We start from the raw sequence: 18,022 nt of genomic DNA, 5'->3' as shown, positions 1-18,022 counted from the left end.
GTGCTGGCACCCTGGTATACCCACTAGACGCCAACGATTATTCAAGGGGAGGCGGGCGGGGGATCGCGATCCCGCCTGCCGCACCGCCCGCCTCCTGCACCGCCCGCAACCCTCCCCCTGCACCTCCCACCGGGCTAAAATCACTCAGGGGTGCAGAAGGGGGGATACAGATATATTTTAGAAATACTAAAGTTTCTGATCCCCGCGGTCAGGGACCGCGGGGATCAGAAAATGCAGAAATCGCAGCAAACCGCAGGTCTGAATTTACCTGCGGTTTGCCGCGATCGCCGACATTGGGGGGTCACGGGACCCCCCTGCGCATTTAGCCTAGGTGCCTGCTCAATGATTTGAGCAGGCACTGGGTCCTTAAGTACCAGGGCACAAGGGCGTACCTGTACGCCCTATGTCCTTAAGAGGTTAAAAGGACTATTGTGGCCCAATTAGCTAGCGTTTGGTGTCCCTAACTGTCCCCGCTCCAAAATGCAACCTCTCCCTACACTGGCAAAACACATAATGTAAAATGGCTGCCAGATCGGGTTCTGTTATAAGGTAGGGGGTATGTCCATGTGCTGAAATGTCTGAATTGGCTGTCCTGTCCCACCTGATGGATGTGTCATGGGTCAAAGTTCGGCGCTATGCAAAAAAAATGGCGTGTGCGAATATCACCATATGTTCGCATGTTTGGCTAATCGCGAACGAGTAAAGTTTGCCGCGAAACGACCACCGGGCGAACTGCAAGGCCATCTCTAATGAATACCAGGGGACTGCCAAGATAACTCACTTAGGTTTAGCCCAAAGCCAAATCTGTTGGTTAACACAATCATTCCACACCAATCGCCATAACAGAAACATTTCTCAGCCCTTGCTTTCCCAAGCACTGGCATAGAAAAACTGAAAAGTATGGTGCATGCCATACTTGTGTGAAATTTTGCAGCATCTTGGGGGTTTAAAGCCCCACTCACCACTTTTCCAAAAAGAGGAGCAGGGAATAGGGGTTAAGGGGGCATAGCCAGCCCAGGACATTTATTATAATCTACTCCTGGAATATGGTGTAGTTTATACCTGGAAATATGCACCAAAATTATAAGGAAATGTGTGCCTCTGAATAATCTAAGGCAGGGGATAGATTAAGACTGGCTTTTACATCTATTTGTATAGTTATCTGGACGGAGAGGTTGTGTTTTTGTGTTGTTATTATCACTCACTACTATGTAAGGGCAGTAAGGCGGTGTAGTAAATGAAAGAATGTACTTAACCAAAGGTCATATGAGCACACCCAAACTCACATTCAAAAAAGGGATTGTGTTGACAGTGTGTCATATACTGCTCATATCTGTGAGGTTTTATACAGATTTGCAGTTTAAAGTTCATGCAGTCAGTATCAGTGAAAACATTACAGAGAAGGAACGTACACTGGCTGAAATGCATCATGGCACTGCACCATCGACTCAATCAGTGGCAAAGGGTATTGCTGGGGATTCTTTGCTTTCCTCTACTCCCATTCTACTTGTGCGTCTACTACCTGTGTAAGTACTATTGCTTGTTATACTTCATACCTTAGCTAAGTTTCAGTGTCTTGTATAGTTTCAGCATTCCGGGAGCATGATGCCGGACAATCAGGGTAACCAAGGCAAGTCTAAATTTCTACACCTTCCCTGAAAGACCATAGACAGTCTGCAGGCATATTTTATGGAAATGGAATTTGCCAGGAAATTGTAGGGAGTTGCATTTTATGATATAATAATTCTTACCCTTTAGAGAAAAGCGGCAAAACTTACACTACGTTATGAAGCTGATATTTAAATGGGGTTTGTAGCAATGAACTTACGTGTCAGTAATGAGATCACGGGAGGTCCATCCTTTGGGGCCCTCATGGATCCTAAAAAGGAATTCACTTTCACTATCGTGGTTGCAAAGAAAGCTGAGAGTACAAGAACCAGCACTGATCCCAAGAATGTTCCCTGCCGTCTTTGGAAAAGAAGGTAAACATGCGTGATCCTTCTACCTTGAACTGGGAGCAGTTTCTAGAACTCCCATTTATTTCATTAGTAAGTGAAGCAACCTTCTTTCCAAAGGTAGTTCCATGAATGTATAGTAACCTTCACTGCATGGGTGGCTTTAGAGAAAACGTTCTTGAGATAAGTAGGTTCCCATAAATGTTCTTTTCTGCATGCCCCGATCACATCTATACTGTAATAAGAACTAATTGTATTTCTGGAAAATAATATAAAAATGTGATCAACTTAAAAGCATGTGATCCACTCACCTTCTTAGGGTACGACCACGTTCTAGCTCCTGATGCCGTTTTGGAAGTTCTAATCAGAAGTCAAACCAAAAAAAGAGGAGAAGTGGTATCTGTCCTTTATAATGTATCACCTTTTATGATCCACTCCTGATTTTAGCTTCCAAAATTGCAACAGGAAACCTGACCGTGTTGGTCGTACTCTTTTGTGATTGTTTTCAGAAGCTGAAGTATCTCTTCGATCTGTCTGTTGATCTGAACCTTGCAGTATAAAAGCTGGAATAGGATACAGTCTGGTTTATCCTTTCATATTGATGACTCCATAAATCTCTGTGTGTCTTGTGATTGTAGCCGTCATGCCAATAATTTGTTATTCTACTCATAAAAGTAGTTATATTATATACCTCATGAGTGTTATGGTCGAAGTGTATGGGTATCTGACCCAGGCAGTTCTACTAACCTCCAGATAATGCACCTCAGTCTAGATGCAAGTGGTGCACTGACTCCAATGTCAATAAAGCAATACAAACACTAGAGATGTGTACACTTTGATCAGTAGAAGTACTTAATCGTAATAAAAGGAGCAGAATGTGTATCCGTTTATAGACGGTTGGTAGCCCTGTAGGGGTTTGGGATAAATAACTCACATGATAAGCCAAAATCAGGAGCAGAGAACACATAAAAGTCAAACACGACTTCTCCTCTTCTTTTTATTCATTCCTGGTTTTTGCCTCCAAATTTGCAGAAAAAAGCCTGACCTTGTAGCTGTACCCTAAAGGCCCCTTTACACCGGCCGAGAATCAGCCAGATAATCGCTAACAAGCATTTGTAGAAACAGTGTCAGACTGGGGTGCCTAGGGCCCACCAGTAACATTTATTTTGGGGGCCCACTGTACGGATATATTCAAATATAATAAATAATCGAACAAGTTTTTTATATGAACGTAGGCTGGTTGAGGTGCTTTACATATTGTTATGTGCCACTTGTGCAGGGGATGGGTGACTAGGGGTCCACTTTGCCCAGGTGCCCACCGGGGGATTCTCCTGTACCCCTGTGGGCCAATCCGAGCCTGTGTAGGAACACTCATTAGCGATTATCTTCCACTGATTACCAGCTTGTTCGTCAAATAATATGATAGTTTGTGCGGACACCTAAATTATCGGCTGCAGATCCTGGTGTCTAAACACTCTCTGCTGCCGGCAAACAATGATTCAGTATGGGGATGAGCAATGGCAGGAGTGATCACTTCTCCCCATACTGTGAAGGAGATCACTGCATGTAATAGCAGCACTCTCCTTCACTGATGAACAGGCGATTGTCAGGAAAGAACGCTTCCTTCCCGACAATCATCTGCTCAATTGATCAGTGTAAAGGGGCTTTAACAGCAAGTTTATATGATTATTTTATTGAGGAGAGGTACATGAGCATCTGGCGCCTTTGGCAGAGGATTATCTCCTAGGGGGACAAGGGATTAGGTCTGTAATACACCTGCCAATGAACATTACAATTGTCGGGAAGGAAGCGTTCCTTCCTGACAATTGCCTGATCGTCAGTGAAGGAGACTGCTGCTATTACATGCAGCGATCTCCTCCACAGTATAGGGAGGAGCGATCACTAATGCCATCACTCATCCCCATACAGAATCATTGCTTGCCTGCAGCAGACCATGATTAGCCGGCACGATCTGCCGTCGGCAAATGATGATCTTTTAGCCTATAAAAATGTGATTGAGTATCACATTGGGTTATCGGCGGCACTATTACACAAGCAGATCATCTCCTATGAACGTCCGTTAGCGATGATCTGCAGGTTTAATACAGTCCTTCAAAGAGAAAAATAAGGGATTGGGTCAGCACAACCTGCTGCAGGTGCAGATCACTATGGCGAAATACATATACAAACGGAAAATGCAAATGTGATCGCACACTACATCCAGCACTCTGCCCTCCATGCTGGATGAGACATTGGTTTATATTTTGGCCAAAGCATAGTAAGCCACTCACCGCGTCAAGGCTGTCTCATGAGTGGTCCCTAACTCTTGTTCCTACCTGTTCATGGGCCATGACAGCCACATAAAATCCAGGGAATGCAGGTCAGCATGCAAGCCAAGTACACTTTGCTTGTAACCCCGTCCGGTGCCATTACAGCTTTCATCGGATCCAGGGATGCAAGTACCAACATGCATGCTGAACCTACCATATACTTCTCCTGGAGCCAGATGGCTAATGGTAGGTTCTATACAAGCAGACTCAGTTTTATACTGACTTTAAAACCAGCCTCAAGGACAGATTAACTGGTCAGGTGTGCAATGACTCCAAGGAGATCGCCACGCCTCCAATATATACTACAAAGAAAAAAATAAGGGATTGGGTCAGCACAACCTGCTGCAGGTGCAGATCACTATGGCGAAATACATATACAAACGGAAAATGCAAATGTGATCGCACACTACATCCAGCACTCTGCCCTCCATGCTGGATGAGACATTGGTTTATATTTTGGCCAAAGCATAGTAAGCCACTCACCGCGTCAAGGCTGTCTCATGAGTGGTCCCTAACTCTTGTTCCTACCTGTTCATGGGCCATGACAGCCACATAAAATCCAGGGAATGCAGGTCAGCATGCAAGCCAAGTACACTTTGCTTGTAACCCCGTCCGGTGCCATTACAGCTTTCATCGGATCCAGGGATGCAAGTACCAACATGCATGCTGAACCTACCATATACTTCTCCTGGAGCCAGATGGCTAATGGTAGGTTCTATACAAGCAGACTCAGTTTTATACTGACTTTAAAACCAGCCTCAAGGACAGATTAACTGGTCAGGTGTGCAATGACTCCAAGGAGATCGCCACGCCTCCAATATATACTACAAAGAAAAAAATAAGGGATTGGGTCAGCACAACCTGCTGCAGGTGCAGATCACTATGGCGAAATACATATACAAACGGAAAATGCAAATGTGATCGCACACTACATCCAGCACTCTGCCCTCCATGCTGGATGAGACATTGGTTTATATTTTGGCCAAAGCATAGTAAGCCACTCACCGCGTCAAGGCTGTCTCATGAGTGGTCCCTAACTCTTGTTCCTACCTGTTCATGGGCCATGACAGCCACATAAAATCCAGGGAATGCAGGTCAGCATGCAAGCCAAGTACACTTTGCTTGTAACCCCGTCCGGTGCCATTACAGCTTTCATCGGATCCAGGGATGCAAGTACCAACATGCATGCTGAACCTACCATATACTTCTCCTGGAGCCAGATGGCTAATGGTAGGTTCTATACAAGCAGACTCAGTTTTATACTGACTTTAAAACCAGCCTCAAGGACAGATTAACTGGTCAGGTGTGCAATGACTCCAAGGAGATCGCCACGCCTCCAATATATACTACAAAGAAAAAAATAAGGGATTGGGTCAGCACAACCTGCTGCAGGTGCAGATCACTATGGCGAAATACATATACAAACGGAAAATGCAAATGTGATCGCACACTACATCCAGCACTCTGCCCTCCATGCTGGATGAGACATTGGTTTATATTTTGGCCAAAGCATAGTAAGCCACTCACCGCGTCAAGGCTGTCTCATGAGTGGTCCCTAACTCTTGTTCCTACCTGTTCATGGGCCATGACAGCCACATAAAATCCAGGGAATGCAGGTCAGCATGCAAGCCAAGTACACTTTGCTTGTAACCCCGTCCGGTGCCATTACAGCTTTCATCGGATCCAGGGATGCAAGTACCAACATGCATGCTGAACCTACCATATACTTCTCCTGGAGCCAGATGGCTAATGGTAGGTTCTATACAAGCAGACTCAGTTTTATACTGACTTTAAAACCAGCCTCAAGGACAGATTAACTGGTCAGGTGTGCAATGACTCCAAGGAGATCGCCACGCCTCCAATATATACTACAAAGAAAAAAATAAGGGGTTGGGTCAGCACAACCTGCTGCAGGTGCACATCACTATGGCGAAATACATATACAAACGGAAAATGCAAATGTGATCGCACACTACATCCAGCACTCTGCCCTCCATGCTGGATGAGACATTGGTTTATATTTTGGCCAAAGCATAGTAAGCCACTCACCGCGTCAAGGCTGTCTCATGAGTGGTCCCTAACTCTTGTTCCTACCTGTTCATGGGCCATGACAGCCACATAAAATCCAGGGAATGCAGGTCAGCATGCAAGCCAAGTACACTTTGCTTGTAACCCCGTCCGGTGCCATTACAGCTTTCATCGGATCCAGGGATGCAAGTACCAACATGCATGCTGAACCTACCATATACTTCTCCTGGAGCCAGATGGCTAATGGTAGGTTCTATACAAGCAGACTCAGTTTTATACTGACTTTAAAACCAGCCTCAAGGACAGATTAACTGGTCAGGTGTGCAATGACTCCAAGGAGATCGCCACGCCTCCAATATATACTACAAAGAAAAAAATAAGGGATTGGGTCAGCACAACCTGCTGCAGGTGCAGATCACTATGGCGAAATACATATACAAACGGAAAATGCAAATGTGATCGCACACTACATCCAGCACTCTGCCCTCCATGCTGGATGAGACATTGGTTTATATTTTGGCCAAAGCATAGTAAGCCACTCACCGCGTCAAGGCTGTCTCATGAGTGGTCCCTAACTCTTGTTCCTACCTGTTCATGGGCCATGACAGCCACATAAAATCCAGGGAATGCAGGTCAGCATGCAAGCCAAGTACACTTTGCTTGTAACCCCGTCCGGTGCCATTACAGCTTTCATCGGATCCAGGGATGCAAGTACCAACATGCATGCTGAACCTACCATATACTTCTCCTGGAGCCAGATGGCTAATGGTAGGTTCTATACAAGCAGACTCAGTTTTATACTGACTTTAAAACCAGCCTCAAGGACAGATTAACTGGTCAGGTGTGCAATGACTCCAAGGAGATCGCCACGCCTCCAATATATACTACAAAGAAAAAAATAAGGGATTGGGTCAGCACAACCTGCTGCAGGTGCAGATCACTATGGCGAAATACATATACAAACGGAAAATGCAAATGTGATCGCACACTACATCCAGCACTCTGCCCTCCATGCTGGATGAGACATTGGTTTATATTTTGGCCAAAGCATAGTAAGCCACTCACCGCGTCAAGGCTGTCTCATGAGTGGTCCCTAACTCTTGTTCCTACCTGTTCATGGGCCATGACAGCCACATAAAATCCAGGGAATGCAGGTCAGCATGCAAGCCAAGTACACTTTGCTTGTAACCCCGTCCGGTGCCATTACAGCTTTCATCGGATCCAGGGATGCAAGTACCAACATGCATGCTGAACCTACCATATACTTCTCCTGGAGCCAGATGGCTAATGGTAGGTTCTATACAAGCAGACTCAGTTTTATACTGACTTTAAAACCAGCCTCAAGGACAGATTAACTGGTCAGGTGTGCAATGACTCCAAGGAGATCGCCACGCCTCCAATATATACTACAAAGAAAAAAATAAGGGGTTGGGTCAGCACAACCTGCTGCAGGTGCAGATCACTATGGCGAAATACATATACAAACGGAAAATGCAAATGTGATCGCACACTACATCCAGCACTCTGCCCTCCATGCTGGATGAGACATTGGTTTATATTTTGGCCAAAGCATAGTAAGCCACTCACCGCGTCAAGGCTGTCTCATGAGTGGTCCCTAACTCTTGTTCCTACCTGTTCATGGGCCATGACAGCCACATAAAATCCAGGGAATGCAGGTCAGCATGCAAGCCAAGTACACTTTGCTTGTAACCCCGTCCGGTGCCATTACAGCTTTCATCGGATCCAGGGATGCAAGTACCAACATGCATGCTGAACCTACCATATACTTCTCCTGGAGCCAGATGGCTAATGGTAGGTTCTATACAAGCAGACTCAGTTTTATACTGACTTTAAAACCAGCCTCAAGGACAGATTAACTGGTCAGGTGTGCAATGACTCCAAGGAGATCGCCACGCCTCCAATATATACTACAAAGAAAAAAATAAGGGGTTGGGTCAGCACAACCTGCTGCAGGTGCAGATCACTATGGCGAAATACATATACAAACGGAAAATGCAAATGTGATCGCACACTACATCCAGCACTCTGCCCTCCATGCTGGATGAGACATTGGTTTATATTTTGGCCAAAGCATAGTAAGCCACTCACCGCGTCAAGGCTGTCTCATGAGTGGTCCCTAACTCTTGTTCCTACCTGTTCATGGGCCATGACAGCCACATAAAATCCAGGGAATGCAGGTCAGCATGCAAGCCAAGTACACTTTGCTTGTAACCCCGTCCGGTGCCATTACAGCTTTCATCGGATCCAGGGATGCAAGTACCAACATGCATGCTGAACCTACCATATACTTCTCCTGGAGCCAGATGGCTAATGGTAGGTTCTATACAAGCAGACTCAGTTTTATACTGACTTTAAAACCAGCCTCAAGGACAGATTAACTGGTCAGGTGTGCAATGACTCCAAGGAGATCGCCACGCCTCCAATATATACTACAAAGAAAAAAATAAGGGATTGGGTCAGCACAACCTGCTGCAGGTGCAGATCACTATGGCGAAATACATATACAAACGGAAAATGCAAATGTGATCGCACACTACATCCAGCACTCTGCCCTCCATGCTGGATGAGACATTGGTTTATATTTTGGCCAAAGCATAGTAAGCCACTCACCGGGGTTACAAGCAAAGTGTACTTGGCTTGCATGCTGACCTGCATTCCCTGGATTTTATGTGGCTGTCATGGCCCATGAACAGGTAGGAACAAGAGTTAGGGACCACTCATGAGACAGCCTTGACGCGGTGAGTGGCTTACTATGCTTTGGCCAAAATATAAACCAATGTCTCATCCAGCATGGAGGGCAGAGTGCTGGATGTAGTGTGCGATCACATTTGCATTTTCCGTTTGTATATGTATTTCGCCATAGTGATCTGCACCTGCAGCAGGTTGTGCTGACCCAATCCCTTATTTTTTTCTTTGTAGTATATATTGGAGGCGTGGCGATCTCCTTGGAGTCATTGCACACCTGACCAGTTAATCTGTCCTTGAGGCTGGTTTTAAAGTCAGTATAAAACTGAGTCTGCTTGTATAGAACCTACCATTAGCCATCTGGCTCCAGGAGAAGTATATGGTAGGTTCAGCATGCATGTTGGTACTTGCATCCCTGGATCCGATGAAAGCTGTAATGGCACCGGACGGGGTTACAAGCAAAGTGTACTTGGCTTGCATGCTGACCTGCATTCCCTGGATTTTATGTGGCTGTCATGGCCCATGAACAGGTAGGAACAAGAGTTAGGGACCACTCATGAGACAGCCTTGACGCGGTGAGTGGCTTACTATGCTTTGGCCAAAATATAAACCAATGTCTCATCCAGCATGGAGGGCAGAGTGCTGGATGTAGTGTGCGATCACATTTGCATTAATACAGTCCTTAGTCACATGCCCACCACCCCCATATACATAAGTTGGTTAATCAATTGTGTATGCACAGCTCTTGATTTTTCATGATTTGGGGTCTACAGTACCTTGTGGTGGTGGCTTACTCATGTGTATACATTGTAGGCTAAGGTTAGGTCCAGGAGAGACAGTTCTGTTAGTGTTAGGGATCCATCTGCCCATCTGCAGAAGCCACCTTGATGCCGGTAGATGGGCCCGACACACGTTTGATCAAAAATGTGCGCAAAGAGATTCCATTTTTTATGAATAGTAAGCAGTGATGGCCAGTTCGCAGTGTTCGCCAACGAACACATGCGGGCTGCTATCTTGAATCACAAGTCCGGCGATGCATAGGTAAGCCCTTACCTGTGCCTGCGCCGCGAGCCGTTCTGAAACAAATGCGGTCACCGGGAGCAGGCAGTTCCGAGAACAGCTCGATGAAGGCCCCCGGCGGCTGTTCTCGGAACTGCCTGCTCCCGGTGAGCGCATTTGTTTCAGACCGGCTCGCGGCGCAGGCACAGGTAAGGGCTTACCTGTGCATCGCCAGACTTGTGAGTCAAGATAGCAGCCCGCATGTGTTCGTTGGCGAACACTGCGAACTGGCCATCACTGATAGTAGGTATAGTACCACTTTAATCCAGTATAATCCTTAATCCCTAGTTCTATTGTTTGCAGGTGTAATGGTGTGCTGCCATACGTTTTCATTTGTTATACCTACAATTTAGTCAGGTTTATATATCTTTGATTTTAAGGTACCTTCCACCAGATACAGTAGGTTTTTTCACCACAGTTTTGTTATTGAAATCCTTTCGTATAATTTACATTGTTACTAGCGTCACCAGGGAGGTGGATTTGTTGTATGTATTTAACATCCTTTATGTATGCATTCCAACACTATTTTATATTTTATTACGAAATTGATGTATTAAAAAAGATTTGTGTTATTCATACGTATTGTATAGTAATTATTATTACTATTTCTGTTTTAAAGGGTTAATTTTGGATTGCGAAACAAAAATTATGTAGCACAAGATAATTCAGTGAAACCAGTGATTTTGCTAAGATTTAACAGAAATAGAAACAAATAGAAAGATACAGGCACTATAAAAGCAAGCATGCAGAAAGAAGAATATCACTTAGCTTCGTCTCGTCACTGGGTTAGTTCTGTGGTGCGCCCCACCCAGGATCAGTCTTCAAACCATAGACCAGGTATGGCCAACCTGAGGCTCTCCAGCTGTTGCAAAACTACAACTCCCAGCATGCCCAGTCTGCCTACAGCTATCAGCCTACAGAGGGGCATGGTGGGAGTTGTAGTTTTACAACAGCTGGAGAGCCGCAGGTTGGCCATACCTGCCATAGACAATAGCAAGCCAACAAGACGTCTTGAATCAAGGAACTGCCTCAGGATGATGCTGCACTAACTTTTTATAACTTTGCCCTTCAAAATTATCTTTATGGCGCAAATCCAGTTTTAACCAGTTATTTTGGATCCTTCTTAAAACAACCAGCATTGTGCAGAATTCAAAATCCCTTATCTAAAGAATGTTTATGGTTCCATCTAGTACTAGGAGAAGAGACTGGGGGCTTATCAAACTCTATGTCCCTTAGGGCTCATGCCCACGAATTGCTGTCCCCAATGCACGGGCACCGACCGTGGGGCAGCCGCATGTGGATCGTGGCCCTATTCACTTGAATGGGGTCTGCGATCCGCATCCGACGGTCCGCACTACTTTTATGCGGTGCGGAGGCACGTACAGTAAACCCACGGAAGCACTCCGCAGTGCTTCCGTGGGCTTCTGAACCATGCCCCCGTTCCGCATCTCCCGGATTGCGGACCCATTGAAGTGAATGGGTCCGCGATCCATGATGTGGGATGCACACGACCGGTGCCCGTGCATTGAGGACTTCCTGTATGCGGCCCTCAATACGTCCACGGCCGGGCAACGGCCGTGTGCATGGGCCCTTAACTAGTCTTCTTTGTTAAGGCTGGGGGGCAGGGATTAGCTATGTGTCTGCTAGACTATTAACCCTTCCAGGTAAAATGAAGAGCCACTCTTAAAGGGAAGGTATAAAATAACCCTTTTATACACAATTTCTATCCAGCGTAGCTGCTAATCTGGGAATAGTTTATACTATGGAGCCCCTTATGTTTTATATGTTTTACCTCTGAGTTGTGGGCACAACTTTTGCTACTATTCATTAGTGACATTTAACTTGAATATAAGTGATTCATATGCCCAGAGGATTCTGACCAAGAGACAATAGATTGTCTACTGATCTTATTAAAAATCTTCCATTCAATAGCGATGGTGAATATCTGTCACCATTCTACCTGCTACTCTCTATTGATATATATGCATGTCATTTATATTCAGGTCTTAGAGAAGATAAAAATGAATCAGAGTCAGAGGGAAAACGAAGAGATTTGGGTAAGATATTTGGAAAGAAATTTCGCCATAATTATATCATGAGACTGCACTCATCAATTATAGGGAACACGTCACACTGATATCTGTGGACACCCTGGAATATAGAAAAACTAGCTGAGTAGACTGATATATGAATTTGTTGGCAAAGATTCATTATAAGGCCTCTTCCACACGACCGTGTGTCCCCCGTGGCCGTATTGCGGTCCGCAGCATGGGCAGCACACGTTCGAGTGCTAGAGGCCTAACTTGCATCTTAGTCATTTATTTCATGCTTCTTCATAAGCTTAGGAGTCCGGTGTATACACAGAGCTGGCTGTCAATCACTAAGTAGGACCGCCCACTGGACTCCTAAGCATGGAAAGAGCGTGGCATTACTGTATATGACTGAAATTTTAGTTATACTAAATATTTTCCCGTCAAACTATATATCAATCTTCTCAGGTCCTCCTGCTCTATAACATGCTGCCCATTGCACTGCGATCTTTCGATTACATTGTTCAACACAGATGTTTTACAAAAATCTGGTTCTTCTCATATTCATAACTTCACAGTTTTATAATTTTGGGTCAAGCCTCAGAATAACAGGAAATATTAATAGTGTATTCTATTGTAATATATTTCATACAGCTGATTCAGATATCACCTCAGAGGATGCAAGAACGAGGTTGTCACCAAATAATAACAATGGTAAGAAAGAAAAATATTCACCTGTGGGTAGAAAATGATGTAGTTTCATTACCATGAAATAAAGTAAATGAAAGACGGCACAAGTAGTATAGCTGAAATCCAGTTTTCTGGTGTGCAAAAGTCACCACTTTTATATATTTGAGACTTTGTGAGATTTTCTGCCACTCATGGCACTTTTTAAAGAAAGTGGGTAGGGCTTAGTGGACGCCGTGTGGACTCATCTTGACACTTTTAATATAATTTACACCAGAAAAATGGATGGAAATTATAATTGAAATCTACACCTGTCCATAGCAGGTCCATTAATTTCAGTTTCTAGCAATAGACAGCACAACAAGAAGTAAATTTAATAAGGGCGTTTTCCAGGAGTTTTTCTTTTTTTTAACTGATGACCTATGCTCTGAACCCGGGACCCCTGCCGATCAGCTGTTTGAGAAGGCACCTGCACTAGCAGTAGTGCTACTGTCTTCTCTCAGCTCACCAATCACAGTGCCGTACATTGTATAGTGGCTATGCTTGGTATCATGCTAAGCCCCATTCCCTTCAATAGGGCTGAGCTTCTACTAGGCCGCCTGACTGATAAACATGGCATCACGTGGCCTAAGGAAAGCTGGAGAAGGCCGAGGCACTACTGCAAGCATCGGTGACTTCTCAAATAGCTGATCAACAGGAGCCCCACGATCAGATACTGATGACCTATCCAGAAGACGTACAGAGATGGAGCACAGTATGACAAAACTACTTACTATGCATATGTCAGGTCCTTGATGATGTTCAGTTCCCATGTCATAGACACAAAAGTCTGGATTGTGCCCATTTTTTGCCATGCTTTATATAGATTTTGGCACCACGTTTTCTTTCTGGCTAGACACAACTTTGTTGATCATTGTCACATGAGAAAGGCTTTAAAACTGTCCAATCAAAACCAAACCAACAGGACATGGTCACCTTTCTGTGATATTATGGTAAGGCACAGGTTAATGATTGCTGCAACGAAAAATTGGCTAATCCGGTTCTCCATCTACAAAACATTCCGATCATTCCACTGGTTTCAAAGGTTGAGGAGGGGCAGACTGTAAATAGCATTTGTTAAAGAGACATACTGCAATTTCAGGTTAGAACAGAGCTGAATTTCATTCTTTACATATGAGAGGGTATTTCATATCCTGTTTGACCTCTGCTTCTCTTATTTTGTAGTCAGCGTGGAGGATGAAACCATTTCCTCCAGTCCAGAAAATGGGAAACTGGAAGTTAGACCAGCCATGGAATTTGGTAAGAAAACCATTTATGGGCTCATAATAATCATAACAGGAGTGTAGGGCAAATAACATTAGATGGTGCATCTCTTGTCATTAATGATAGGGTCACCACTGGCCCTGAAAGGAACTCTAGTGGCTCTGATGATCTAAACCATATGGCACACCCCTTAGGCCTCTTTCACATGTCTGTGAATCACATACAGTACATGTGTTGTCCATGGTCTCCAAGGACAGCACATGTTCCCATTGACTTCAATGTGTGTATCCACACATCAATGGTTTTCCACTGACCATGCGTCCATGGTGACACCATGGAAGCATGTACTATTTTGTTCATTATTATGGATCCCTCATGCACGTGATAGTCTATGGGACTGTGACAACCACAATGGCATCCGTTTTGGTCTGTGGCTTTCAGAGATCATTGCTAGGAAATGCATTGGAAACCAGTTTCCAGCCTAGTAGTAGAATATGGATGGTACTTGGGGGAAAAAATGGACACATGGACCAAACACAGATTCTTCACAGACATCATCATGGATAAAGCACCGATCATCTTGTCACGGATATCTTCATAAACATGTGAAAGATGCCTAAAGAGGACATAAAGAGGTTCTGCACAAAGCACCATCTAATCTAAGGCCTGACCTGCTGATGTGTTTCACGTGTTTAGGTTTCATGCACATAACTACACCATGTGCACAGATTTCGAAGTAGTAAGCAGAGTGCCGGACCGGGAAATTTTTCACTTTTCTGCCCAGGCCATTTTAGCAAATCTGACATGTGTCACTTTATGTGGTAATAACTTTAAAACGCTTTTACTTATCCAGGCCATTCTGAGAATGTTGTCTCATCACATGTTGTACTTCATTACAGTGGTAAAATTGAGTCAAAATATTTCATTTGTATTTATAAAAAAATACCAAATTTACCAAAAAAATAAAAAAATTAGCAAATTTCAATTTCTCTACTTTTAGAATAGATAGTAATAACTCCAACAATAGTTATTACTTTACATTTCCAATAAGTCTACTTCATGTTTGGATCATTTTGTGAATGGCATTTTATTTTTGGGAGACATTAGAAGGCTTAGTAGTTTAGAAGCAAATCTTTTTTTTTTAGAACATTTCCAAAACCCACTTTTAAAGGATCAGTTCAGGTCTGAAGTCACTTTGTGAAGCTTACATAATAGAAACAACCCAAAAGTGACCCCATTTTAGAAACTACACCCCTCAAGGTATTCAAAACTGATTTTACAAGCTTTGTTAACCCTTTACGTGGTCCACAAGAATTAATGGAAAATGGAGAGGAAATTTCTGAATTTCCCTTTTTTGGCAGATTTTCCATTTTAAAGGGATTCTGTCATGAGATTTTACCCCTATAACCTAAACATATGGCCAGGTCCGTACTAATAACATGAATCCTAAGCTGGCCTTATTAAACCTGCTTGTGGCTCTATTAGCCCAAAAAAACAATCAGCTGTCAACCACCTACCTAAGGTGCCCAAGGGGACGTCCGTTAATACAGGGTGCCCGGCCGCACCCATCGCCGTCTGGTGCCCAGCGCCGCCTTCCCTGTCTTAATCGACGCCCTCCCTGTCTACAGTGCCGCCTTCCTCACCTCAGCGCCGCCTCCGCAATCCTCCCGTCCCTCTGCCAGATCCCATGCGTTCGCAATAGGCTCAGCCTGATGCGCCCTTGTGGAATCCTGGCAGCGGCTTCATTGAGCCATTTTTTGAGGGATGAGGTGTTGGTTAAATTGGTACCATTTTGGGGGGCATACGCCTTGGTGTTGCACTTTTAGTGATGTAAGGTGACAAAACAATGTTTTTTTAGCACAGTTTTTATTTTATTTTTTTGACGGTGTTCACCTGAGCAGTTAGGTCATGTGATATTTTTTTTAGAGCCGGTCGATACGGACGCGGTGATACCTAATATGTCTACTTTTCCTTTTTTTCCCTATATTTAACAATTTTTTTTTTAACTTTATTTTGGAAAAAGGACGCTTTTTTTTACTTGAAACTTTTCTTTTTTTTGTAAAACTTTATTATTTTTTACTTCTTTTTTCACTTTATTTTTTTTCCCACTAGGACTTCAACTCTGATCCCCTTTACAATGCATGACAATACTTCTGTATTGTCATGCATTGGCTGTAAGTGTATTACACACTGTAATACACTTACAGCCCCCTGCCTGTGAGATCCAGGGGTTTGGATCTCACAGGCTAAGGGCTCATGCACACGAACGCTTCTTGCGTTCTTTATACAGGCCGTATTTTGATTCCGTATACGGTCCGTATAAGGAACCATTCATTTCAATGGGTCCGCAATAGATGCGGACAGCACTCTGTGTGCTGTCCGCATCCGTTGCTCCATTCCGTGGCCCAGCAAAAATTATGAGGCATGTCCTATTCTTGTCCGTTTTGCGGACAAGAATAGGCATTTCTATAATGGGCCTCCTGTTCCGTTCTGCAAAGTTGTGGAACGCACACGGGCGGCGTTTTTTGCGGATCTGCAATTTGCGGACCGCAAAAAATGTCACGGTCGTGTGCATGAGCCCTTAGAGGGATAGCAGCCACGATGCCTAAGGAAGGCATCAGGCTGCCTTCCTTGCCATCGGGTCCCCATCACAGCAGCGCGGGGACCCGACGGCAGCTCCGATTCCCGCAGGACATTGCACGTGCCACGGTCAGCGCTGAGAGCGGCACATGAAGGGTTAATGCGCCGGCATATGTGTTTTTACAGATGCCGGCGCATACAGCAGGGGTCTGGCTATCAGCTACTGCCGGACCTCGCTGCTAATTGGGCGGGCGCAACTCCTGCACCCGTCCGATCAGCGCGCTGTACATGTTCGGCGTTGGTCCTTAAGTAACGTCTGGTTGCGTCGTACCTGTACGGCGGAGGTCCTTAAGGGGTTAACATAAGCTAGATGCACACTAGTGTTAAAATCTTCCTGTTCCAGAGGAACTGCTGGAGTTCATCATATCTGACATAGGCCTCATGCACACGACAGTTGTTTTATTCCGTGTCCGTTGTTCCGTTTTTCGTGATTTTCTGCGGACCCATTAACTTTCAATGGGTCCGTTGAAAACTCGGCTAATGCACCGTTTGTCATCCGCGTCCGTGATCCATTGGTTCCAGTCCGTCAAAAAAATATAACCTGTCCTATTATTTTCACGGAAAACGGTTCGCGGACCCATTCAAGTCAATGGGACCGTGAAAAAACGCGGAGGCACACAAGATTGTCATCCGCGTCCGTTTTTTTCCTATCATTTGCATGGCAAACTTGACTTTACTTTCCTTCATGTCTGGTGATCCTCCAAAAATAAAGGAAGACACATGGAAACAAAAACGGAAACGGATCACGGAACAACGGAACCCCATTTTGCGGAACGGAACACAACAACGGTCGTGTGCATGAGGCCATAGCTGGATACTGGCTTTCGCTGCCAGAGTCCATTGAATATAATAGGATCCAGCGGGGATCTGGCTTGTTTATGGAATTAGTGCCGAGATTCTGCCAGACAATAAAAATGCTACTTGCAGAAGTTTTCAAGCAGCTGTTTTTGTCCATCTGAATCGCAGCACTAATGTCGTAAACAGATCCCTGCCAGGTTCCATTATAGTCAGTGGGGCCTGGCGGTGTTCCGGCCCTTTCCTGCTATGCCGGATATGATGGACTCCAGCGGGCTGTTATTCCTGACTAGAAGCAAAAGTAAGTAAGGGGTTGTCTCACTTCAGCAAATGGCATATATCATTTAAAGTTAATACAAGGCACTTCCTAATGTATTGTGATTGTCCATATTGCCTCCTTTGCTGGCTTGATTCATTTTTCCATCACATTATAGACTGCTTGTATCCAGGGGTTATGGCCACTGCTGCAGATATGTGGTGGCTGGGACAGGAGCTTCCTATGCATGCTCCCACGGTCATGGTCACCAGA

At 44.7% G+C, this 18,022-nt stretch overlaps 1 protein-coding gene across 5 annotated transcripts in view; it reads left to right on the top strand.

The window, feature by feature from the left end:
* Positions 1-1,321: 1,321 nt before the first annotated feature.
* LOC120997582 (kyphoscoliosis peptidase-like) overlaps positions 1,322-18,022 on the top strand; it is a 68,502-nt gene continuing 51,801 nt past the window's right edge. For 2 of the 5 annotated variants that reach the window (XM_040427678.1, XM_040427677.1), the window contains exons 1-4: positions 1,322-1,526; positions 12,082-12,135; positions 12,763-12,822; positions 14,024-14,094. In XM_040427678.1, the coding sequence (XP_040283612.1) occupies positions 14,085-14,094 (10 nt within the window). In that variant the 5' untranslated portion in view covers positions 1,322-1,526; positions 12,082-12,135; positions 12,763-12,822; positions 14,024-14,084. Of the gene's footprint in view, positions 1,527-1,704; positions 1,983-12,081; positions 12,136-12,762; positions 12,823-14,019; positions 14,095-18,022 lie in introns of those variants that run through there. The other 3 variants (XM_040427676.1, XM_040427674.1, XM_040427675.1) reach the window with 2 other exon arrangements.

Source organism: Bufo bufo, chromosome 4, assembly GCF_905171765.1.
Source record: "Bufo bufo chromosome 4, aBufBuf1.1, whole genome shotgun sequence".
NCBI lineage: Eukaryota > Metazoa > Chordata > Amphibia > Anura > Bufonidae > Bufo > Bufo bufo.
This window is presented reverse-complemented; position numbering and strand designations above follow the sequence as displayed.